Source organism: Denticeps clupeoides, chromosome 10, assembly GCF_900700375.1.
Source record: "Denticeps clupeoides chromosome 10, fDenClu1.1, whole genome shotgun sequence".
Classification (NCBI taxonomy): Eukaryota; Metazoa; Chordata; class Actinopteri; order Clupeiformes; family Denticipitidae; genus Denticeps; species Denticeps clupeoides.
This window is the reverse complement of record NC_041716.1, coordinates 13029475-13056450: the sequence shown is the minus strand read 5'-3', so window position 1 is coordinate 13056450 and position 26976 is coordinate 13029475. Positions and strand designations below refer to the sequence as shown.

At 42.9% G+C, this 26976-nt stretch overlaps 1 protein-coding gene across 2 annotated transcripts in view; it reads right to left on the bottom strand.

The window, feature by feature from the left end:
• Nucleotides 1-10513: 10513 nt before the first annotated feature.
• cacna2d3a (calcium channel, voltage-dependent, alpha 2/delta subunit 3a) overlaps nucleotides 10514-26976 on the bottom strand; it is a 109927-nt gene continuing 93464 nt past the window's right edge. For both annotated transcript variants that reach the window (XM_028992618.1, XM_028992619.1), the window contains 11 exons: nucleotides 25487-25548; nucleotides 25337-25381; nucleotides 25040-25102; nucleotides 24476-24546; nucleotides 22248-22323; nucleotides 21658-21710; nucleotides 21261-21316; nucleotides 19802-19916; nucleotides 15561-15673; nucleotides 11465-11547; nucleotides 10514-11066 (listed from right to left, as the gene is read on the bottom strand). In XM_028992618.1, the coding sequence (XP_028848451.1) occupies nucleotides 10974-11066; nucleotides 11465-11547; nucleotides 15561-15673; nucleotides 19802-19916; nucleotides 21261-21316; nucleotides 21658-21710; nucleotides 22248-22323; nucleotides 24476-24546; nucleotides 25040-25102; nucleotides 25337-25381; nucleotides 25487-25548 (830 nt within the window). In that variant the 3' untranslated portion in view covers nucleotides 10514-10973. The remainder of the gene's footprint in view (nucleotides 11067-11464; nucleotides 11548-15560; nucleotides 15674-19801; nucleotides 19917-21260; nucleotides 21317-21657; nucleotides 21711-22247; nucleotides 22324-24475; nucleotides 24547-25039; nucleotides 25103-25336; nucleotides 25382-25486; nucleotides 25549-26976) is intronic.

The following is a 26976-nucleotide window of genomic DNA, read 5'->3' as shown; positions in this document are numbered from 1 at the left end:
ATTCACTGTGAACAGTTTGAGAACCAGCGTGTTAGGAAATGATCCCTCATTCCCAGCCACTCTTTTCAATTGTTTGGGCTCTGCCTCCTCCAGTGCACGTTAGGACAGCCTGATTGACTCTGACTGTGACTGATTGTGGGTTAAGCCCTTAGGTGATCGCTGTGATCCAACTGCATGTGCAGCACCAATCAGCGAAATGCCAGGATATCAGGTCTGTCCCTCTTAGCTCCAACATATACACATAGCCACAGAAGGTTTCCACTGCTAATGAGGTTTTATCACACTGGCCACTCAGCACACTGCTGTATCAGCCAGCTAGCACAGCGAGATTACAGGCATATGATTTAGACAAGGTCAAAAGGGAAAAAAGCATCCTGGGAAAACAAAGCTAATCAGCTCTCATATAGTATATCTCCAAAAGTGATCTTCACTTGCATCCCTATCTTTTACTTTTATGGCTTAAGAAAGGGGGGAAAATTTCAAGAACACTCACAAGTCTTGCTTCATTTTATATATATGTGCTCTGGTGGGTAACATATCAAAGTATTTGACTGCCAAAACATATATCATTTAAAAAAAAAAAGAGAGAGAGAGAGCAAATACATAGTCTTTCAAACCAGACATGGAGTGAAAGTTCCATTTGGTTTCTTAAAGCCGAAATGCAGTCTAAAAAGCTCCATATGCTATAGTTTTATATCTGTCTGTATAAAGCTGTATGATTTATGAGTGCGCTACGTCTCTTTCCTGGCCGGAGTAAATCACTGCATTGGGTTTCCAGCTCTGAAAAGGGAAGAGCACCCGCGCTCCAAATCCCCCTCAGCATGCTCTACATTTCCCCTCTCGGCCCTTTTACAAGCGCGAGTATGAAATACATGTCGGAAACCTGCTCTGCTGGTTAATATGCTTCCTGTTTATCTTTAACATACTTAGTTCTGAAGGGCTGAAGGATATGTTTGGAAGGGGAGGAATTTTTTCTCCTTTAATACCTCATCATACTGTAGTGTAGTGGGTATTTTGACATTTATTTGGGTTGTAGTAAGGAGAATAATGATCACTTTTTACACCATTAAAGCGGCCTTGCTCATGAAGCGGAAATAGCTGTTGCCGTTAAATAGCTGTTGAATAATTCAAAGCCACATTTTTGTGAACACTGGAAGAACACTGGACTGATGATATTAATACACCAGTTTGAATGTTTCCTTTATGATAATGTCCCATGCCTTTCTCGATCAATGTGGAACTCGGAAGACATTAACCCAACTACTACAAGTCTTTTAGAAGAAGCTGAAATGACAACTTTTAAGCTACCATTTCTGCTGTGGAGCATTTTCAGATCCTTTAGAGGTGGAAGGAGAAACAGACTTTATTGATGATAAGTTGGAGATGGGGGAGGAGAGGGAAACACAGGTCCAATGCAATCGAGAAGTGAAGTGATTGTCACTGTGATACACAGCAGCACAGCACACAGTACACACAATGAAATTTGTCCTCTGCATTTAACCCATCACCATGAGTGAGCAGTGGGCAGTCATGACCGGCGCCCGGGGAGCAGTGCGTGGGGACGGTACTTTGCTCAGTGGCACCTCAGTTGCACCTTGGCGGATTGGGATTCGAACTGGCAACCTTCTGATTACAGGGCCGCTTCCTTAACCGCTAGGCCACCACTGCCCGAAAAAGAACACAAATGCACGAGCCAGCCAGGAGTCGAACCTAGAATCTTCTGATCCATAGTCAGACACATTATGCATTGTGGATGGATGGGATGTCATCAACAATGACATGCCTGGGAAGCAGTGTGTTGGGACCGTGCTTTGCTCAGTGGCACGTCAGTGGCACGTCAGTGGCACTGTGGCGGATTGAGATTCGAACTGGCAACATTCTGATTATCACTTCTCAGATCCTGTGATTTCTGGCTGATGTTTTGGTCACTATTTAATGCTGTCAGTGCTTACACTCTAGTGGTAGACTGAGTCTGCAAACCACACAAGTGGCTCAGGTAGTGCAGCTCAGCCAGGATGGCAAATCAATGCAAGCTGTGGCAAGAAGGTCTGCTGTGTCTGTCAGCGTAGTGTCCAGAGCATGGAGGAGCCAGGCCATCAGGAGACATGGAGGAGGCAATAGGAGGACAACAACCCAGCAACAGGATTGCTACATCAGCCTTATTGCAAGGAGGAACGGGAGGAGCGCTGCCAGAGCCCTGCAAAATGACCTCCAGCAGGCTAAAAAATGTCCATGTGTCTGTTCAAACAAACAGAAACAGACTCCATGAAGGTGGTATGAGGGCCCGATGTCCACAGGTGGGGAAATTGTGCTCACAGCCCAACAACGTGAAGCACATTTGGCATTTGCCAGAGGACACCAAGATTGGCAAATTTGCCACTGGCACCCTGTGCTCTTCACAGATGAAAGTAGGTTCATACTGAACACATGTGACAGACATGACAGAGTCTGGAGATGCCGTGGTGAATGTTCTGCTGCCTCCAACATACCTTTTTCATGACAGGTTTGGCAATGGGTCCGTAATGGTGTGGGGTGGCATTTCTTTGGGGGGGGTCGCACAGCCCATCTGGCCCCATCCACCAATGCAATGTTGTTGCACCACAGTCTTTCCAGGAGTTGGTGGATGCTGTAGTCCAGGTCTGGGAGGAGACCATCCTCCACCTCATCAGGATCATGTACAGGCATTGTAGGGAGGTCATACAGGCATGTGGTGGCCACACACACTACTGAGCATCATTTTGACTTGTTTTCAGGACATTACATCAAAATTGGATGTGGTTTTCTACTTTAATTTTCAGTCTGATTCCACATCCAGACCCCATGGGTTGATAAATTTGATTCCTATTGATAATTTTGTTGTCAGCACATTAAACTATGGAAAGTATTTAATAAGAGTATTTCATTTGTTCAGATCTAGGATGTCCAGTTTTTGTGTTTGAACAATGTATGTTGGAAAAAACATTCCTTGGTAGAAAAGGTCTCGGGCCAAATGATTGTCCTACATCAAGCAAAAACCAGAGAAAATTACTAAATGTCACTAATGGTTAGGCTTGTCCCTTTCACAACTCACCTTTTTACCTTGCCGCACTTTTAGTGGTTTAAAATAGCAAAACATGTCTCCACTAACATCGTATGAACATCAGATGATATGAGATGAGAAACAGGAAGAGACTCTACTGTAAATCTGTTGCTACACACTGACGGTGATAGGACCAGGATTTACCAGTCAGAGGTCATGTGTTCCAGAAATGATTCACATCTGCGTTGCTCCTCCAGAGCTGCAGGTTGGAACTTAAACCTGTCCCAGAGCCTAGAAATTTATGTTAAAAGATTTTTTTCTTCTCTGTCAGATGCACTTAACTACCGATGTAGAGAAATGTTCTTCTTCAGATGTGTCTTTTTTTCTTCTCAAAGGTTCACCAACCAGAACTCGTTGGTGCAGAAAGAGGTGTGAGAGCTACGGCCCTCCATGTTTTCAAATGAGTTATCAGATATAAGCGCTCGCCTCAGACATGCTAAGTGCTATGGAGGATGGCACGGGGTCTGATTGTGCTGAAACGCTCAAATTTATTATCCCATTAGAGCCAGAATTGGACGAGGCCTGCCGCGTGTTCCTGCACTCTTCTGCTCCGTCGGAGCTCCAGTCCCGCCTGCACTCAGTGATCTAAGTGGTGTGTAAACGTCCCGGTATCTGCTCTCTTAAATCTGCCAAGGAACACTCTTAAGCTCTTGCTGCAAACACACACACAGATGTATGGCTGCAGGGGAGAAGTGTGTGTGTAAATCTGAGAACCAGAATAATGGAGTGCTTCTGCAATGCACCGCTGGCCCATCACTCACCACAGTGCCTGACCCGCCTCACCTGCAGGCCACACGTCCCTGTGACAGCGCTGACTCACAGGGATTATGGGACGTCTTTCCTTTACGCACCTCCAACAACAGCTGCGCTGGTTGGGTTTAAAAGGACCAGTGAGGTAAAAATCATAATCAGATGCATAATCTCGACGCTCACACACTTAGTAACACACAGACACACACTCTCGCTCGCGGAGCTACGCATGTGCTCAACCCTTCGCAACAACATCTGAGAGCAATCAGGGAACGGGAATCAAATTTGTGGCGCTAAATGTGTTTAATGGACAGGGGCAGAGCCTCTTCAGAATCAGAACCACAGGGTCCCGGTCGTGGGTACCGAGGACCTTTATCCCCCTGCTTTGGTGTTTTTGGAAGAGGTATTCTTTTGTCTGGGAAAGCTGAATCTGCAGTGGGAGCAGAATTGCGGATAAATTCAAACTCTGTGACGGAGAATGTTTGTCCACCGGCCTGCCTGACCACAGAAGGGAAACTCTGGCTTTGCCCCGGGGCAAAATAAAAAGCTTCTGAGCAGCAGAACGGCCCAGGAATGTCCGAGCATTTGCACATGCCGTGGCGCTGGGTGGAGCAGCCTGAAAGCCGCACCACCGGCCTGTTCCTCCACCTCCATCCAGTCCAAAGCATCCAGTTTACAGACCATGACCTGGAATTTGCTCCCTAAACTGTGCTCAATTTATCAATTTCAGAGATTAATATTTGTACCCGTCCAATCATTAATCTGTATCATCATTTGTACATCATTTGTATTGAACTAATTTTTAAAACATAAATGGTATTTTATTAATTACTATCAGTCTCATCTGATGCTTCTTTAAAATTTGTGACTGTGGTATGATGGTCTTATACAAGCATATGCTATTACAATGCATAATATTACATGTGAATATCTTATGTGGGCAATAAAAAAAACCATGGGAAGAGGGAGATGTGAGCAGATGGGACCTGGTGGAGGCTGAGGTTGGGGTCGCATCAACAATGATAGATCCACTTCCCCAATCACCCAACCTGCGCCGCTTCCCAGTCCAGAAACCGTACAGGATGAAGTCGGGCAGAGTTGGTGGGACCTTGGGTCACATGATGTCAGGGATAATGCGTTCCATACTCACCGGACAGCCTGCAGGGTTTGGGCTGTGACCCTCATTCACTGCAGAACGACCCAGTGTTTGTGTGCGCTACAGCCATAGCAACAAAAGAAATGTTTTTCCTACTCCAAACATGTTCAGCTCCCCGTCTGACCCAGAGACATCTCTGGTCACAACCACAAGTGAAGAGAATAGAATAGATTTTTTTAAGTTAGCAATTTTAATAAAATATATTCAAACCCTCTCTAATATATCTATATGAAATGCTGGGCAGATTAGAGTGTTAAAGTATCAGGTAAAAGATCATCACCGTTCATCAAATGCAAAAGTAGCCTCTGCGCCAAAAAACAGGATGCAATTTATTAAATGCAGAAGTGCAGGTTCACTTATTGGCAGGTTCTTACTGGGTTCTTACCCATAACCTGTGTATTCATCCAATGAAAATAATCACTGGGCCGCTTCGCTGGTATTTAACATATTTCTCATGTGAGTTTTCCAATTAAAACAATTAGTGGCTTACATTTATTAACAGCTCATAAATTTCCACTCCATCTCCCCCCCGTGCAAAACCGAATTTCCAAGCACACCACTGCTGTGTGACAAAGCCCCGGATACATTCTCTCGATCTGCTGCCCATAATGTGCGGCCGCGTCAAATGAAACATGAATCACCTCGTGCTGTGCATTCCACCACTACGGGGGAAATGTGCGGGGAGGCTCCGCCCCCAACCTGATGCGGACCAGTAGGATCTGCCCTGGGGGACAGCAAGGCAGATGTGCTTTTTGTCTAGGGGCGAGGGGTGGGGTTGGGTGCAGCCTGGCTGAGGTCCGACTTCTGCACAAGGGCCCTTTTAATGTGCTGATGGTGAATATGCTAAGGACCCACTCAGTGCTAAGCCTCCCGAGTTTGTTTAGGCAAGCGTGACAAGGAATTCCAAATGTGTCTGCAGGTCCGGGATCCACAGCCAGAAGGCAGGACTTGAAGCGAGAGTGTGTGTCCAGCCTTGATGGATAACACACACACACTCACACATGCAGAAAAGCCTAAACATTCTCTCTCTTACTGTGACATATATAAACACATTCTTTCCCTTTGTTACACACTTTCTCCCCTTCACATACACACATACGCAGACACACACATCTACATACACATGCGCACACACAGTTCCTCCATGACCTTCCTCTCGTTCTCAGGTTGAGTGTTAGTACAGCTGGTGCTAAGATCCGGGCCGCGCTCTCATGGTAGTTTCACTGTGGGTATGTGTGTTTGTGCGTGTGCTCTGCTTATGAGCAGTGTTGGGAAGGTTACTTTTAAAATTTATTCCACTACAGATTACAGAATACATGCCCCAAAATGTAGTTTGTAACGTATTCTGTTAAGTTACTCAATGTGAGTAACGTATTCTGAATACTTTGGATTACTTAATGTCATGCTTTTTACAAGCACATGAATGTAGCAATCACAGATAATAAAAAGCCCTGTTTTCCCAGTTCTTTATTTATAAAAGTGGAAGAGTATTAGACAAACATAAAATATGCCATTGAACAGTATTTACTGTTATGGTCACCAAAATATATTCCATCACTTAGTTAAATGACCCTCTTCCTGATTAGGACAAAAAATTAAAGACATACTTTTTTGGCATTTACTGTCAATATTATTCTTCCACAAATAATTTCAAAATACTAAAGATCCTTCAATACAAATCAGATATTCAAACTTGATGTGACAATGACAAAATGCACTTTAAATTTTAAAGTCAAGACAATACATGTTTTAAATCAACCCAGCAACATTACATCATGGCCATTTAACCCTAACCCTGCTTTTCTAATGCGTGCAAAAAGACAAACACTAAGTTTACAAAAGAATGGGGTGGTAGTGGCTTAGTGGGTAACACACTCGCCTATGAACCAGAATACCCAGGTTCAAATCCCACTCACTACCACTGTGTCCCTGAGCAAGACACTTAACCCTGAGTACTGTCCCTGGGGTACTGTCCCTGTAACTACTGATTATAAGTTGCTTTGGGTAAGGGCATCTGATAAATGCTTTTATTTTATAAGAATGAGGTTACAAGCCTTATCAGTGAACAATACCAAGATATTTTCAGCAACCTACCTACATCTGTTCCACTTAATCTACTGTCCAGTAAAGGTGGTTGTAATGCAGCAAGAGCACCTGTTCAAAGTGTTTTACTGGATATGCCTATAATGAGGCCAATGTTTTATCTGAATCTTGAATTAAATCATATTTATTTATGATTTAATCCGATAGGCAGCATGTTTCAACAGAACACCTGTGTTATGCGTGGAACTACCAAAATTAGAGACCGCCGTGTAATCAGTTTATTTCAACAAAGTAACTGTATTCTGATGATCACTCATTTAAACAGTAACTGTAACAAAATACAGTTACTCATATTTTGTATTCTAAATATGCAACACCGGTACATGTATTCCATTACTCCCCAACACTGCTGATGAGACAGGCTTGATATCTTGCACAAACTGTGAGACACTCGTAAAGTTTTTCAGGATAGGTTTTGGGTGGAGATGGGTGATTTCATTACTGTGAGTGTGTGTGAAACTTTCTGCTTTACCTGCCACTAATGATTACTGACTACAACTCTCTTTTCAAAAAAGAGGAATCTTTGTCACAATATTAATATTAAGAACTTGTTTCATAGAAATATTAATTATTTGTTGAAGCACTACTTCTTGGACTTTTTCCATGTTTCAATACAAAAATAAAGAAGTGTCAGCATTACTGAATATCTCGCATGTTTAATGCACCTCACTCACAATTGCTGTAAGACCTGAAAGTGGATCAGATTCCGGGAAGGTGTACATATACCTACCTACCTGTGCTGTTTTTCTGGTTATATTATTTTTATGAAAAAAATAACAGGAATGATGGTTGGGGGTGAACTGTAATGGAAAGTGGTGAAATCTAACAGCGGCTGCACAGTTCAGTTTCTGTGAAACTGGATTATTTCATTATGTACACCAACGGAGGCCAAGAGATTCCATCTCCCCCTGTTCTGCATACGGCGGTAAATCCCTGAAAAATGAGCATGCATTAATGAAGAAGCACCAGCGTGAGGTAAGGAACAATTTTGCTTCCTGTTTTTATGAATCATTAGCTTCTCCTGCTGGACGCTCTTAAAACATGTCCTCTGTTCCCTGTCCTGTGTTTCAGGCCTGTGGGTGAACCTTGACCTCTGTCGATTCCTTCATCATGCCCGATCTGGGGTCAACAGTCAAGTGAAGCGGTTGAAACCTTGGCCCAGCCTAATTCTAGCACAACCCAGACAATGCTGCACTGCTCATTGAACGGAGGGGCGGGTGAAGTCTGTCGAAATCTAACTGCCCCCCTGCTTTTTATCTTTGTAAATACATGGATGCCACGTTATATTTATTTATTCCTTTATCCTTTTTCTCCAAAATCGGAGTATTTGTGGTGGTTAGATGTTCCTAAAACTAACGAATGCTGCCTCATAACAGTTGTTGTTCTCAGCACTTGTCCCCCAACCTCTTCTTTTAGTTGGTTCCCTGCCACAGACATTTCAAATATCTGAATGTTTCGCTTCTTGCACCATCAGTAGTTATAACTGAGGCATGTTAGGGGATCTCCTCTCAGTGTGTGTGTTCAGTTTTCCTAGTTTTGCTTCATTTCTTCTGAAGGCTTCCAACAGAAGGATCCCCTTCTTAAATCACAAAGATTCTGCATACAGTCTGATGAAACTGAACAGCCTACCATGTTTTTTAATTCATAATATCATAATCTGGTGATGAACGCTGGTAATGATGAATAAAAAAAACTTTCCATGACTCACTGAAGTTGCTGTATGTACAATTGCAGGGTATCTATCAGGGATAAGTTTTCATGTGGATATATGTTATCTCTAAATAGGAATCATTGTGGTTTTGAAAACACAAAATGAACCCTGAATGGTTTCCTTTCATGCAGGCCAACATGTCACATCACGATTTCAACACTTTCACAGTGCAATTTAATTTGCGGTACTGGCTTCAACATACTGGCTGCCGCTGCTTGTAATAGACTTTGTAAAACATTTTTTTGTTACTTGCTGCTTAAATATTCTGTAGCTACTTTTAAACCAGTTGTGGCAATTTTAAAAAAATAATATTATTGAGCATTATTGCGAGCTAATCTTTCTCTCACCTGCTGTGCAGTGTGAACTCTGCAGTTCAAGCTCCAAACAGCGGCAAAACTACCCCAGTGGCCAAAAGACATGTTGTTAAGAGTTGCCATAATGAGCGAATATGTGAAATTAAGTGTGCTGTAACTGAATGGTGCTTAGCTCACACGTGGCCAGATGCGATACATCATGCAAAGTTTTTGGGGGGCCGCAGGCCGTGGTTTGATCACCAGGGCTTTAAATCATTCTTCAGTGTTGACAAAATCTGCAAGACATCAGATATAGGGGCCTTCAGATTTTTGCGGAGATGGAGAGTGTATGTTTGTATATGTGAGAGAGAATAAATGACTGACTGGTCTGACTCACGTGGGGCAGGGTTTTGTGTTTTCAGTTCATTTGTAGTTTTGTTATATTTTCCTGTGAATAACATAGAAAAAGAGAAAAAAGCCCAAAAGGCATATTACACAACTCCCTATGGCCGAAATCCATTTCCTAGGCGATGCTCCAGACCTCATAATGAGATGAAGTTACCGATCCATCTCCCCTCCGCCTGGTGATAAACTAAAAAGCCCACTGCCGGAAAAACTGCAACCAGCCGATTTCACCCGGCACCTTCTCACCACCTTATAAATAACATGGGATTATTCTTCACAAATGTCTACCATCTTGCCAGGGAAGAATGAAAGCCTGCCAAGGTACAATCAAACGTGTGCCCTGTAGATTCGATGCATCTATTTAATCATTCTTCTTCAGAATCAGGAGAAAAGTGTTGGTTTGAAAGCTAAAGCCTTTATGTTTTTACTGAAATGAACATATATCTATTTTAAGATTTTTTCTACCACAGAACAAATTCTTGGCTTTAAATGATGCTCCTTATTTTGGAATATTTTCTTTTTGTTTCCACTGACCTCAAGCCTCACAGGGAATGGTGAAGGCCTCAAAGCCATCTTGCGGTCACATTCAGCAGAGACATGACAATGTCGGGGCAAGACAGTGCCTGAGAGCCAGGGTCGGAAGGGAACATATGTGCTACATTACAGCGAGCTTGCTGAAACACGAAAACATGGCCGCCCTGCGAGGGACGGGATCAACAACACATTAAAATATCAAGCATGGCCTTGATGAAAAGTGAATTAATTCCCATAAAATGGGATCTGCAGGCATGTATATAATGCTGGTACATTTCCATTAAGCAACAGGCAGATTTTAAATTGAATTAATCGAATTAATAATGCAGCGATTGGTGAGACATACTCTGTGTTAAAAAAGGCTCATCGTTAATCCTTGAAGGCTTTTCCTCTCATTTTATTTTTCTCTGCTTGGCCATGTTTTTCCTCCAGAGCAGCGCCTCTGCACACCTCAACACAAAGTACATGGATGTGGACGACAATCATTTTAAAGGGCTTTTATTTCAAAAGTACACAAAGGGGATTAGTCGTAGTCATGATAAGGCAAGGCTCAAACATATCACATGTCTTCAGACTTCAGACTGGTCACAATTGCATTAACACTTGGAAAATTATAAATAAATACATACATAAACAAATACAAATAAAATAAAAAACTGATTTCATCGCTTTTATATGGAAATCCAACATGGCACTGTAACTCAGCCACTCAGCTCTTCTGAGCCTCCAATGATGATACATTTCTTTGTAAGGGAGAGTGTCTTGTGTTTACGTGGCTGCATCATGTCCAGGTGAATTTTGTTTTGTATATATGTATATATATTTTATATCCAGTGTTGCATTATTTCTCTGTTTTTACTTTTTTTTTTTTTTTTTTTTAATCCACTTTCTACTTTTTTGCAGGCCAAGCTGAGGCTTATGTTGAGATTAGAGTATTTCTAGTCACCTAGGAAACAAATGCAGCAGTAAGGTGAGCAGCGTAGCTGTGTGTGAGGCACTCAAGCCAGTTGCAGCTCCGCACTCCATGGAGTTCTCCTGCCAACGGGAGAGGTGAAAATCATGTTATTTCCTGTTTGGTTAAAATAGCAAGAAAATGTCCAAAAGTCTGGCAACTCAGCATGTTTATTTACTGCAGTAATTAACATGTTAATTGTTGCGATTAGTATAGAAACATTTACCACCTTGAAATAAAAAATGACAGGTCCAAATTTAATTTTAATTAATTTTAAATAATATTTTTTTTCAACTGAAGACAAATGGTTGCCATGCTCAAACACAGGACCAATGCTTTAATTGCCTAATCACAATTAATTAACTGGAAAATGTGTGATTCATTACAATAAGTGCAATTGGTTTAGGCTACAGGTTTAATTGCAATTACATGAGGGCAAGGTTACCCTTATTATACGTGTTGTTTATGTGTGTGTGTATACCTCAGGGTGATAGGGGTGACAGGTGTCTGGGCGTCTCCTGTCCTTCTGCTGCTTCAGACGTTCACATTTCAGAGACTCGTTATGTTCAGTGGCATTAAGGAGCAACAGCTTAGAAACAGAGTGTAGTAACACAGTTCAAACACACACACACACACACACACACACACACACACTGCCATCTTTCATTATAAACCATTATAATCAAATCAGGAAACTCCAACAGATCCTAATGTGAAGGTTCACGCGTAGCTTGATAGATGACGGAGGCAAATCGAATCTCCCCAATGTTTACTGCTCCCAAGCGGCAGAGTTTATTTTATGAGCACAACATTTGTACCTCGGGGTCCTCATTAGGTGCTAACTTTACTCCAGCTGGAAACACTGTGCCACATAAAATAAACCACTCAGCGTGGGGACGATACACAGTGCGTGGCCACTTGGCTGACTTTGTTGGCATTTTTATACGTGAACCGCTGCTGCAATGCATCGGGACCCACCTATGACTAACATGACACCAGTAAGCTCATAACTCATAAGCGACTGAATGTCCAATAAAGAATCATCGGCTCATCCAAACGTCCAGAAAGCCCCTGATCGGACCACAGTTCATATGGCCAATTGAACTAAATGTGAATGTGCTACACAAAAAACAAAACGGCAAAAAATGGAAGCCTCCTTCTGAGGGAAAGAGAAGGAAGAGGAAAGAGAGGTGGAGGTGGGGATTTGGTGGAGAGGTTAAGTCACGGTGGTCTGGAATCAGTGTATGAGCGATGATGGCAAAGGAATTTATAGCTGGACAAGGCTCCCCATGAGCTTTCAGAATGAACTTACAATGTCATTTGGCCTGAATTCTAACAACAACAACAAAAAAAATCATGTTAAACTCCAAAACCAAACAAGGCCAACTTACAAAAATGCATCATATTTTATATTCATGCTGCAGTCCTAAGACTCTAAATTATTATTACTTTTGCTCCTGCCGTAAGCCTGATTTATGGTGGATGTGGTGAATGTGGACTTTCTGGAATTTACTATTTAACCGCTCTTGTTACCTCTGCAAGCCCCTGCAAAACTGTAACGTCCCGACGCTTTAGCAAATTTCAAGGCGTGACTAAAAAGACTAACGAAGTTGGCACAGTGACGGCAGCCAATCATCATGTAGCTGTGCTAGTCGAGGCCTTCCCCACCTTTAATACCACGCTCTGCTACTTGCAGATAAGTGTGGGATTTACACCCTTTCAAGCAGCATGCACGGCACGCAACAGAACAGAAAAAAAAAAAAAAGTGATGAAAACTGTACACTGCACAACCCTTCCCATGAGAGAGGAGGGAAGAAAGGAGAAGAAAGAAAGACACACTCTGGCTGACGGGGAGAATTTTGCGTGTGTGAGCGGGACGTCTGTTGTTGATCACGCCATTGTGAAATGCACCATCTGTACAGCTGTTTCGAACTCTGACAGTGCCGTTTTTTTTTTACATCACATGTTTGCAGCGAGAGCTCGGCCGTTCATCACGCTGTTCTCATCTTACAGAAGACCAAAGGGCACATAAACATCAAGCGGGTATAAATCCACAAATTAAAACATTTCTTCTTTATCTGTAAGCCTGCTGTAAAAAGCTAAGCAATAAGTCAGTGGCCATAACTGCGCTGGCACACGAGAGTCTATGTAGTGAAAAAAAAGACTCTTTACTGCCTGTGTGATCGTTTGCTGCTGAAAAATGACTAAAGCCAACAAACAGCGGGAGTCCGAAGGCCAACTCTGCTGTGGTTGAAAGTAAAATTAATAAAAACCGGCCATGGCCTGTACACCAGGAACAGGTCCCTCGTACTCTAACCTGTGCACGATCATTTGTACGCTGTTGCGCCAACAAAAATAACAAGGCAACTTATTTCACTAGAGCTTTTGAGTAAACTTTTGAGTAATAAATCAAGTGAACAAAAATTATTTGTTCTGATAACATAGCAACAGTCCAACAATTAAAATGGCGTTTACCTTAACTTAAAAACTTAAATTGACTCAATTCACTTTACCGAGTTGGACTTGAAAGCTGAAACTCCACAATGCAGTTATACGAATTTATGCCAATTTAGTATGAGTGTACTGTTTGCAACCATTAGCATTAATGTTCTGTCTAGGGATGTGTGAGCAATTCTAAACATTGATACTATACTGATACTGGTATCAGCATTGGATTGCTACTAGCACAATGTTATCGATATTTTAACTGAAAGTAAACGTGCTGGTAGAAATGCTGTTCCTCACATATCAACATGACTCAGTGATGTCACAGAAAGTGGAGTGTGGTGCCCTTCGCAAGCACCAACCCCGCCCCCAGCAGCTCAGTACCCCAACACCCACCGACCTCCTCAACCCCAGAAAATCTCATGGCGATGCAGGACACACACTTTTAGTTTGAATTTCCAATCACATTCAGTTTTTGTATAAAGCATCGGTAACGGATCAATACCGCTGATACCAACCTGAATTTTACTTGGTATTGCATCAAAAAAGAAAATCAGTGGTATTGCACATCGCTAGTTCTGTCACAAACCTGCTATGTGAGCTCCAGATCTCCTTCATTTGTAAACCAGTATAACTCATAATCAAAATTAAAGGGGAAAAACACACTACAGTCTGATCCAACTTTGATGTAATGTCCTTAAAACAAGTCAAAATGATGCTCAGTAGTGTGTGTGGCCTCCACATGCCTGTATGACCTCCCTATAATACCTGAGCATGCTCCTGATGAAGTGGGAGATGGTCTCCTGGGGGATCTTCTCCCAGACCTGGACTAAAGAATCCGGCAACTCCTGTACAGTCTGTGGTGCAACGTGGCGTTGGTGGATGGAGCGAGACAGAATGTCCCAGATGTGTTTGATTTAATTCAGGTCTGGGGAACAGGCCAGTCCATAGCATAGCAATGTGTTCGTCTTGCAGGAACTGCATTAGGAGGAACCCAGGGCGAACCGCACCAGTATATGGCCTCACAAGGTTTCTGAGGGTCTCATTTCGGTGCTTAATGGCAGTCAGGCTACCTCTGGCGAGCATGTGGAGGGCTGTGCGCCCCTGCCAAACCAGTCATGCTGGAGAATGTTGCAGGCAGCAGAATGTTCTCCACAACGTCTCCAGACTCTGTCAAGTTTGTCACATGTGCTCTTTGTGAACCTGCTTTCATCTGTGATGAGCACAGGGCGGCAGAGGCAAATTTGCCAATCTTGATGTTCTCTGGCAATTGCCAAACATGCTGTACGGTGTTGGGCTGTGAGCACTTACCACCCTCACGCCCACGTTGACTGGGATAGCAGGATTTGGCTAATGCATTATACACAGTAATGCTTAGAGTATTTATAGTAAAACTGAAGTGATTTTCATTGTGATACACAGCACACAGTGCACACAACAAAATGTGTCCTCTGCTTTTAACAATCACCCTCGGTGAGCAGTGGGCAGCCATGAGAGCCACCCAGGGAGCAGTTTGTGGGGACGGAACCTTGCTCAAGGGGACCTCAGTGCAACCTTGGCAGTTCGGGATTTGACCCTGTAACCTTTTCATTATGGGTCAGCTTCCTGTATAAGATATAACACTAATAACACTAGTAACACAATATTAAAGTGCTATGTCTTCACATACATACCAGTGTGATGCTACAGAATTTAACAGTCACCAATCAAACTGGATCAAAAAGTCTGCCACATCCTAGTTCTCCCTAGCACTAGTGGCTGCCACAGGCCATAATGGATTTTGAGTTGACTGTTCCTAAATTTGAGTTTGCCATTTCATTAATGTCTCAATTCAGGGACTGGATTAAATGTGCTAGCACAATGAATTATGCGATATGTTGAGCCACACTGACTCACTGAATGGATTCTTCTTGGCATTTATGGGATTCATCTGAAGGAGCCTCTAACTGGGCCAACCTTGTCAGGACACTTATGCCACATCTGGTTTTCAAATGATCTCACAGAAGGATGTGACCCCCAAATCAATCCCTCAATTATGTTGGTCAAGGTCACTCAAATTTATTCACCTCATTTGGCCTGAGTATCCCACATTCACCTACTGAGATGGGATCACATCGTCTTGTAAAGGATATACATCATCTCTATGGGGTCCATGGTTATGGGGCCATATTCTTTGCAGTCACACTTGTTGTCCACCACCACCATGAAGAGGTTACTGCTGGGGATCTGCTGAATGATGAATGACCTTTGAAGGAAGAGATAGAAAAAGAATAAACACATTACATTTACCGCACTTGGCAGTGTGCATGTGTGTGCGATCCTGCATGTGTGATTTAAAAGTATATAAATACAGTATAACAGGAAAAGTATAGTGCCAAAACGATAAGACATGTTTGCATTCACCTGTACCACCCAGCTACAGAGATGACAAGGGAGTGTATTAATGGTCATGTGTGTGTGTGTATACTCCAGCATATGAGCTTTCATTGTTCCACCTTCAGTCAGCACAGTCGTACCAGTGAAATGCTATGGAGTTCGAAACGAAGAAACAAATTGGAATCACACAGAAATTCCAATGCTTTTTATGAGTTCTTCTTCTTTATATACGGCCTGGGGAGATGGAGTTTGAATTCTGGTCATTTGATTTATGTGTCTGTGAGACAGTGTGGAGGATTCCCCTACTCAGTTATTCACTAAGCCCACCTCCACCCCACTCTCACTGTCTTCCCCTCTCTATCTGTTTCTCCCTCATTTCCATAGAGGGTGATTTATGGCCCCTGTCTTGGTGCGTTTTTTTCGCTTACATCAGTGGATCCTCTCTGCTCTTGCGCTCAATGCAATCCAGATATAGCTCGACAAAGACAAACTCAGCAGAGCCCAGAAGCAGCATTGAGCACTTCAGCATTAGTTTGTCACCAGAAAAACTAAAGCAACAGGCACCATCTGCACCCTGCTTCAGGCCTAGCAGTCACTGGAGTGAGGATTAGGGCATGACAATGAGGTATGCCGGGATGGGCAAATTATGAGCACACATGGATGTTTTCTTGGCCACTAGCGGCCTGTCCAGAAAGACTTTTTGACAGTCCAGTGCATCCAGCAAATCCAGCTCACCAAATTACTGTATATCCTGCAGCATGTTCCTGGTCATATGATCACTTTCCCCAGTAACGAGAAGTGTGAGGGATTACTAATACTGCATAACAAGAACAGAAATTTTTACATTTATACAGTATATGTGGCAGATCATTTTCAGTTTGTCTCTGCCAAATATGCGAAGAAAACTGTTGTTCGTTTTTGCAGCAAGACCATAAAAAACTAAAACTGTTGACATGCACTTAAGATGACAGCACAACAGCAATGTGAAATGTGTGAAAACAAGACAGTACAGGGCATTAAGGCAAAAACAAACAGTACTCTAATTTATAGATTTATCATTTTTCATACTGGCTGCATAGCTTGTGGTTATACCATTTTATTACTCACTCTTTCACTACTTGATTCAATGAAGTGGGATTTAAAAGACAGTGTTCTGGAATGTGGGTGTCAACAACAAGTTTAACTTATTGTTTTACAAAGTACTAAGTAATATTATTATTCTCTCAACGAGAATTAAGTGAAAAGCAACTAATTACTGTAATTCTGCATGTAACTAAGTCTTAGATCAGGGCTTTTGCCTCAGCAGTTTTTTCAATAGACACTTTGGTGAGCTGCATACCTCGTGTTTCAAGAAGCACAATCAAAAGGTCTAATCAATTAGTTAATTTCTTTTTCTCATGCCAGTTTCTGATGACGATGCTTGTCTGGTATAAAAAAATGTATTCCAAGAACACAAGAGTGTTGGTTTGTCTGCCCCATCTTAACATCATCAACAAACCAAAAAAACCCTGGACAGACTTACCAAACTCCAACCAACTCAACCGAACTCAGATGAACTCTATAAACCTCTAACTTCAGTTCCGCTCAAACCAAACCCTCTCCAGAACAACATCGATGATTTAAGCCCTCAAAAATTGGAAACGTTGCAAACCTCATCTTGTGATCCAGACCCTGCACTGCATGGAAGATTGGACAACAAAGTTGGGATGGGCTCTGAGCAGGATCGGGTGGTTATGGGTGAGTGAGAATCAATACATCATTATGCAAAACTGAGTTCTTCTAAAACATGGTTCTCACCAGTTCCATTGAACTAAAACACAAACGGCTGCTCTGTACTCAACTACGCTCAACTCAAACTAACTGATCCCAGCTAAGATCGGCTCACGTCTGAGAACCCGACTTGGGGAAGGCCGACTCAATCGAATCAACAGAGCAAGTCCAAATTAATCAAGCAACACAGAACAGAACAGGGGAGCACTGGCCAAAACACGCTTCCCACTGGGGCCAGGCTTGGCCTTGTCCTTCCTAACAAATGCACACGCGCACACACACACACACACACACACACACAGACACGCACACACAGACACGCACACACACTTGGTTGTATTTACTGAAATGAGCCAAGAACAAGACACAACCAAGACACAAAACAGACAGACCCAAGACACATGAGGTACTCACAGATAGACAGCACGGCGCTTCACCGCGAAAATACACACTTTCACCCTCTCTCCCTTTATCTTACATAACAGGGCAAGTCTGATAAAGGAGAAAGAGATTTCTGAAATGCGATGAGTGACTTCAGAGAGCCTGATTGTAAGGGATTTTCACTGTGTTATAAGAAAACACAGTGTCTGGGAGATTTGGCAAAATTTTAGACAACATATGACCATATTGTATGGTCTGGACAGAGCTCACAGCTAGAGAGAGTCCATTAGAACAACAGAGAGAGAGAGAGAGATCTCCATAAGATGATCAATATTTAACCCTGTGACTGTAAATTCATTTTTCAGATTTGACCTTGAGTAAAACCCAGGACACACTCTACTCTTTCTCCCCTCAGACGACTCAACTTAAATCCTGCCTATAAAAGGAGTAAAAGTGGAGAAGTAAAGTGAATCCCTGGCACAGGGGCACAGGGACCATTAGGGAAAGTTTATATGGCTGTAGGATTGTTCTGATGGGGAGGAGCCACACACATGCCCTCCATTCATTTTCCTTCATCAGCAGTAATAATATTGGAACACACATTCACACACACTCACACACAATCTTGTTGGGGCGGTGGTGGCCTAGCGGTTAAGGAAGCGGCCCTGTAATCAGAAGGTTGCTGGTTCGAACCCCGATCCGCCAAGGTGCCACTGAGGTGCCACTGAGCAAAGCACCGTCCCCACATACTGCTCCCCGGGCGCCTGTCATGGCCGGCCACTGCTCACTCAGGGTGATGGGTTAAATGCAGAGGATTTCACTGTGTGCACCATGTGCTGTGCTGCTGTGTTTCACATGTGACAATCACTTCACTTTACTTTACTTTCTACTGTAGCTGCTGCTTAATACTAGTGAATACACACACAAAACAAATCTGTTGTTTATGAATGTTATGTCCCAGTGCTTTCTGGATGTGTCTTCATGGGAGGAGCTCCATACCTACCAGCTCTGCCTACTGCAAGCTGATTGGTCGGCTCAACATATTTAAAGAAGGCTGGAGATCTCACCCTGTGGCTGTGGTTAATTCGTTTGCTTAGTTTACTTTTTGTAAATCTGTTGCCTGTGTGCTTGTCATGCCTTGGTTACTTGTACTTATTCCCGCTGTAAATAAATGCACTCTTATACATTGTGTTAGCTTTTGTGTGTCTCACTGCCCTTTCCCCAAGCCTACCCTACCCCCTAGATGAGGACGCGAAACTGATGAGCACATTTATCAGATGATTATTGTAATAGTAAAGTGTAAAAGTTACTTTAAAAGTAGTGCTTGTGACAGAGTTGGCCTCTTCAACTCTGTTTAAAGCACCATGAACATGTTCCTTGTTCTTGTCAATAAACATATGCAAAGTCAAGCTGTGAACGGTGTACAAATGCATGTAAAAAAAAAAAAAGGTCAGCACCCACAACAGACAAGACCCACATGGAAATATGCTGATGTGACAATTTTCAGCAGGGGATGGTGAAGTATTTTGAGTGTGATTTTGATGGAGTGGAGAGTAAATCCAGCAGACCGGAATCAGCTGTAATCAAAATGACGCACACACAGAATAAACAATAAAAAATGATAATAGTAGACATATTTTATGTGAATGTATATATTCTATATTCTGATCAGAATGGGGACAGACTGTAAAAGAAGACAAATCTGCAGCAGGTCGAACAAAAATGATGAGAAAACCCCAAGAATAAAGATGACGTATAAAGGATTTTTGTGAGCAGTAGAGCCAAAAAGAAAAGGGAGCGTTATGGTGTGTGTGTGTGTGTGTGTGTGTGCATGTTAGAGACATACTTGATGCAGTCGTCGCAGTCGATGTTGCCTGTGGTCTCTTTGATGGTACGCTCAGAGATGAAGGCTGGGTACTCCGTATCACACGGGACCAACGTGGTCCTACTGGCCCTCTGAGCTGGAAATGAAGCAGGGGGTTGGGTGGGAGATCGAGGAACGAATGTAAGCATATTCCATAGCATGCACATTATTTCCACAGCACTGCTGCCACCTACAGCTTAGTAGCGGCACTGCACATCTACGTCGCTGTTTTCTGATTTAAACACAGTCTGTAACAGGGCCCATGCGGTCTGGAGAACCAAATTCAGAGGAACTTGTGCTGTTCTCCAGGCCTGTCCGGTCTGAGGCAAGAACAATCTGCAGTGACTCCCCAGCTGTGGTTTCGTTTTTTTGTTTCTGGTGACTTTCTGGGCACAGAGTTTTAATGTGGGAAACTGGACCAGATCGGGTTTCTCCTCGTGGCCCGGCAGCCGGGTCACCGTTGTGTGAAATTGTCCTGTTTCCTGCCAAAACAAGCCTACGATGCTGTTTACTCTGGCTGTCACAAAAGTCTGTCCCTCAGACTGCAAAGGACACCCCTTCCTGAATGTGTTGTTGTCCAAAGTGTCTCGGATAATTTTTTGAAAGCCTGGATAATTAGTGGTCATCATTTTCATCATGCTGTATTATATGAAGCAAAAGATTTTGTCCAACCCACAGGTGTCCACTCATTAGAGCCAAATCTATGCTCGTGTATGTATTCCCTGTGTAAATATATATTGGATAGGGTGAGTGAGACATGGTAGGAATAAGCTGCAGATTGCTGTGAGAGTGTGTGCGTTTTATAGGAAACAGACAGGAAGGTGAGAGAGTGTGAATTTTATATTTCGGACAGGACTTGGCAGGCGTGCACATTTTTTATGTCTTAATTCTGCAGCTGATACTTAACACAGGCGGCCCGGCTGCTTTAAACTCAGGATATTACCGATCAGCATGCACGCTATACAGGTCATAAAGAAACAGGTCTACAGCAGAGTCGACACACACACACGCATCACATTGAACTGTCTCTCTGCCAAAAGAGACCAGCATTTATTCAGTGTGTATGTGTGTGTTCTCTTTAACCTCCGTTGTGGCTTCCCACTGTAACAGAAAGTGGTCAGACTTTAGACGACCCCATGGACCATTAAATGTCAACAAAACCAGGAGAGGAAGGCTTTAGAGTGTCACCTTTGAACTTTTGACTCAAGGACCCCCTTATAAACTGTCCAATTATCAGATGCAGTAGAATGAAGAATGCAAGTGTGGCCAGTACCACACACACACATATCAAATTTTATACCCTTCTGATGACAATGTTACATGACCATGTTACATGGTCATCAGCCTAAATGCCTAGGCCAATTTTCCGTAACCAAAGCGAATTCTTCCTTTTCTATTAACAGCAAAATGGTTGCATTCCGACATGAATGTGTTCGCTTACCTTTGGCGCTGAGATCAAAATGCCACCAGCTGAAGAAGTTGAACTCCAGCAGTAATCTGAAAAAGAACAGAAAATTATATATGTACAATGTTCACAGCACAACACATAATCAGAACAACCACACCCCCATCCACACAACTCCGCCCACAGCCATGCTTCTCCTCTCACACACCTAACATATATGATTGGGACGCATCAGCAAACAGGGCCTGTTGTCTCGATGATGTCAGCCCACCCAGGTCGATTTTAACCACATTAACAGATGACAGATGGTTGTGCACACACACACACAAACACACGCAAACTGACACTCTCTCACACACACAAGGATGTGATTAGCCATGATGTCATTAGCTAGATACATAGTGCGGTGGGCGGAGCAGGCCGTGGATCTTACATGACGAGTTCAGTCAGTAGCCACCTCACCGCAGCAACAACAGAGAAATATGGCTGTAAAAAAATGAAACAATTATTACACATCATATACAACCTAAGAGGATTTCTCCAACACACACACCAAATACATGCAATCCAACAAACATGTCACAATCAAAATGATTTAACCACACACAGAAGCCTTCACACATATCAAATCAACCTTTCTGTCAATCAAACTGTCCACTATTTAATGTTTTTGCCCTATTAATCGTTAATGCTCAATACATACATACACTCAAATCCACACATTATACACAGAGGATGTGGTGTGTGGAGACCACCCCAGAGAGCACCCAGATAACCAACAGATAAATCTGTCCCCCCACATCCCACAACCAGGAGGCGAGAGAAGAGAGAGGGAGATGACGCAGATGGGAAAGAACTAATCTGTGTGTTTGGACTAAACTCAGAAGCCACAGACAAAAGAAAAGGGAGGGAGCAGAATGTGTGTTTGCGTGTGGCTGTAACTGTCAGTGGTGCTGGATCACCATCATCATCATCATCATCATCACCACCATCATGAAGTGCTGAATGCACAGCAAAACTCACATCCAGCAGGCTGTGGGCGCTGCTGCTGCTCTCCACGTACACCCTGCAGATGGCCTGGTAGTCATAGAGGGTAACCCTGAGAGAGAGAGAGAGAGAGAGAGAGAGAGGGAGGCACAGAGTTAATAACCTCAGACTGAGTTATCCATGCAGGAAAAAGTGCCAATTAACTTTAGTGGAGATTAATCGTCTAATTTGTGTGGTGCTATGACAGATGTAGTGCATGTGACAAGTTTGCTAAGGTCTCATCAAGCATACTTCTGGGTCACCACATCAGATGCAAACACAACGACTGCTTGTTCGTTATCTGCATCCTTGTAACCTTTTCTGTCCCCCAGAAGATGACCCTTAATGATGTTTTTATGAACGAAGTTGAAAAGGGGAGGATGCCAAGACAATGACTGTCATCTCTCACACATCTTTCCTCATTCTGGATGATTTCACATGAGCATATGTAGTGCAAATTCCCATCTCCTCCCTTCCTCTCTGCTACAGACATCCTGGGACCATGTTTGCTACCAACCCAAACATGAAGATAGATTAGATTCCCTGATTGAGATTTTGCGGTTATGGATAGTGAGCCATTGAGTGAGTTGTATCCATAATAAAACCTCAAAATATGTTTTCCATATATTATTTGATAATATGTGCACTTTCACAAAACTGGTTGCACAGTTTAATCTGACAGAGGAGCTAAACAATTTTCAGCCATGAATGTTTTAAGTGAATATTTGAGGGAAAACTGTTCTGGGAGTTTCAGCATGTTTATTAGTCTCTTTAGAACAGTAAGTCAAGCCTCTAAATCTAGAATTCATGTGACCGTTTCTACATCGGAGCCAAAACGTTCATACAATGTGTTTTTGCACGAGGTCCTGTCTGGGTCCTCAGTAGATGCCTTGTTTCAGTGCTGGATATCCATTTGGCCTAATTCAATCCTCTTTTTAATGCCGTCACACATTTTTGTGTGACACTGTCACTCATTACCAAAAATCCCGGTTTAATCATCAAAAGATGAGCCTGAGGCTTAATGGAAATGGGTGGGTAAAAAGGAAATCTTCACAGTGAACCAATGTGTAACTAATGACCAACAAACGTCATAGTTGGGATGGAGAGGTGTATGTTACTTGCCTGTGGAGGTGATGTGTGTGTTCATTTCCTGAACTCACATGCATGTGTAAGTGATTGTATGCGTCTGCTAAGTATGTGTCTCACAGGCGTGTGTGTGTCTGTGTGTACATGTGTTGAGCCTGGAACTGAGCAGTTTCAGGATATAAGGAGGAGATGTCTGGGCCCAATTTGTTGCCACAGTGACAGACGCATTTTGACACCGTTCCGCACACAGCCCTGGGCCATATTCTGAACAGACGGGATCAGGGCAGGACACACACGTCCGTGATGTATGAAGGGAGATTTAATTAAAACTGAGCTCACAGGACCACCGCCTCGTCCATCGCGTTACACACATCACATGAGCTCAGGCTGACCACCAAACTGGTGTAGTTTACCAGCATACCATCAAACATTCTCATATATATATTCAGAATTTAGTATGTTAACATGACATAAGAGAAAACTTAATTATTGTGTTAGTTTGACTAAAAATACATGTACATTTAAATGTATCTGCTCAACTGAAATTGTAATGAAAAGTTGAACTTCTCAGAGTCAGATGAACACACCCAGACAATGTGATTGCACATATACATTCAACACACTCCACAATTCCCTTTTCTAATTTTTAACCTGTTGAAAATAAGGGATAAAGTGCATCTCATGGGCAAAGGTAAGCGTACAGTACGTTCGACATGCAAATCTGTCCAGTTCAGCTCTTCACATGCTGACAGCTACATAGTTTTGTCAGTTGTGTGGGCCTATGATAGATCAGCTGCTAAAAGTTATACAATCATGCAAATCACCACCTATCACAGCAACATAATACATACATCAGCCAAAAAAATCCCTCCTGCGCATGTGTACTGGAACAGGGACAAAGTCTAATTAAATCTATTGATAACTGTAACTTGACTGAGTTGTGCATAGAAACGCAGGGGCAGCCCAGAACTGGCGACAGTTAGGACATGCATGGGGGACACATGTGGGGACAGTGTTGTCTCAGATTCTTGGGGTGGAGTAGCGTGAGCTCTGTGTGCAGCAGTGAGAACTGCCTGTGCATGAGAACATGTGTATGCGTGATACACAATGTGTGTGTCGAACATGTGCACATTTCCTACCTCTTGAAAGAACCCATGGACAGCAGTTTGGTCATCACAGCACCCTCTGCCTCTCCAAAGAACACCCCTGTCTGAGGGAGGAGTGAATGAGGAGCGTAAAGCGCGATATGAAATTCACAGAGACAACACCGGGGGCATGTGACAAATGTGTATGTGTGTTATTACATTGTTATGTGCATGTGTACAGTCTGTGTACGTGTGTGTCTGTGTGTGTGTGTGTGTCAGACCAAGCGGAAGTTGTGTGTTAAGTGAAGCTGGTCTGGGTGATGTAAGTTTTTCCGCATGGCCAAAACGAAAAGCAGTAACCATGCAGTGGAATAGTGAGAGTGAGTGAGTGAGTGAGTGAGTGAGAGAGAGAATGTGCTTGTGTTGCATGAATTGTTTCCATAAATCTATCAAAAAACACAATATTCTACTATGACTCTGATCAGCAAAGAAAATACAGCACAATTCATACACACACACACACACACACTTCACTGAAACATTTTACTGAAACACAGTAGGTGTAGTATAATGTCTGTAGCACAGGAAAATGCAGTAAGGAGAGCTGGTACACCTCACCAGAGAAAAGTCCTCCGCTACCAGAATGAAGCCATTGTTGTCAATGAGGTAACAGTTAATATCCTGCAGAGATAAACAAAGATTAAAGGGCATCAGATCAACAGCTATAATGTAGAAAATTGCATCCACTCCTCTGCCATTTCAGAACTGTGCCAGCAGAGGGTGCTTCAGCTTGTGGTTTTGGTGTGAGAGGACGTGAGTGTGTATTTGGGAATTGAGGAATATGAAGACTAAAATGAAGTAAAAAGTCAAAAAGCGGGAGTGGAAGAGGAATAGAGGGTTCAAAGGAGAACTTACATCGTCATCACAGCTGATGGAACATTTACCATCCAGTGTGGTACACTGTAAGAGAATGGACACACAAACAGAGGAACAGTCGGCTGCAGTAAACATATTTATTACAGTTGAGTCCTGAAAATGTGCATTCTGAAGAATGTGGGCCTGTACCTGTCTACTAGCAGTCCAGAACTTTCTCTGAAAGAACTCCAGTTTCATTTGGATCCCAACAGCTGTTGGAGACAAGACATTTATTTTACGGCAGTTACATTTAAGGCATTTATCACTGCAAACAAGTGTGTGTGCTAAAATACATGCAGGACAATCTGTGTAGATATTACAGTTTCAGTTTTAAGTCTGAACAACACCGTTACAATGCCAGGATTTAATGATGACGAAATATTAGACTAAATAAGTCATTTCAAAACTTTTTCCACCTTCCAGGACTTATAATCTGTACATTTTAATTAAAAACAAACAAATTTGTTAGGGGAAAACAACTCAGTCTTCCTGGGTGCATAATTTAAAGAGACTCTGAATATAAAAAAATATAGTTCAAAAATCTATGAGAAAATTCCAAGAAACCGGTTAGACCGAAAGGCCTTCAGCAAAATGAAGGAGCTATTTTGGGTAAATAGAAACACTTTACATCACCAAATTCATTCCCATTTGCAGTATCATGCTTTGGGGTTTCTTTCATTCAGCTGCCACTGTATCCATACAAAACCAGCAAAAAATGGCTTCAGAAGAAAAGCTGTGGGGTGACCTAATGAGTTGGACCACTTTTGTAAGAAAGTGCCGGAAAAAAACAATAATATAACCTGATCACTCACAGTGGCCGCTCATTAGGCACAATCAATCAGGACCCTTTAATAGTGTGCTCATGTGTCATGCATTGTGAAGTGACACTTTTGCTGTCTCACTGTTTTCACGACAGGCATTTGTGCCTCCTTCTCACCCCATGGCATGACATTCACATACAGGTTTTGTATAGGTTATCACAAAAACCTGCCATTTTAACAGGGGTGTGTCCACATTTTGTACCCACTGTAGATGTTCTGATTGGAACTGGTGAACTGCCACTGAGTGCTACAGGCAGCTCATGAGGAAAAATATGTACTTAGAATGACAGTTTCAGCATTAAAGGGATCCTGGCCAGAGTTTTATGTTCGTCCTGTGTAATGTTTCCTGATCTTGTTCACCTGCGTCTGATTGTATAAAGCTGTTCACCATCAGGTCATTCTTAAATGTTACTTCATTGTTCATTGTTACTGGATGTCTCCCCGGTCCTCTTCACCATGTATTAAACCCCTATTTCATGACGCCGTGCATCGTGATGTCCAGCCTTCGTTCCAGATCATCTGCCTCGCCATGTCAAACCAGCGTGACAGAATGACCTGACCAGATTTGGACGCAGCCGATCCAAGGAGCCAGGAGGATGCCGCCAGCCCCCTTGTCCCTGGCCAAAGTTAGCTTCATGTTCCACCGGGTCCCGACGCGCCCGATGGGTTTTCCCGACAGTCGACGACACCTGCCCCACAGTCCCATGTCTGGTGGTGTTCAAGGTGAGAAGTAGCCATTCAGAGTGGCAAGCCGGAGACTGACTGGAGCGGAGGGCACCTGCAGACCGTGGACAAGGTGTCAGTCGGACCGGATCTGAA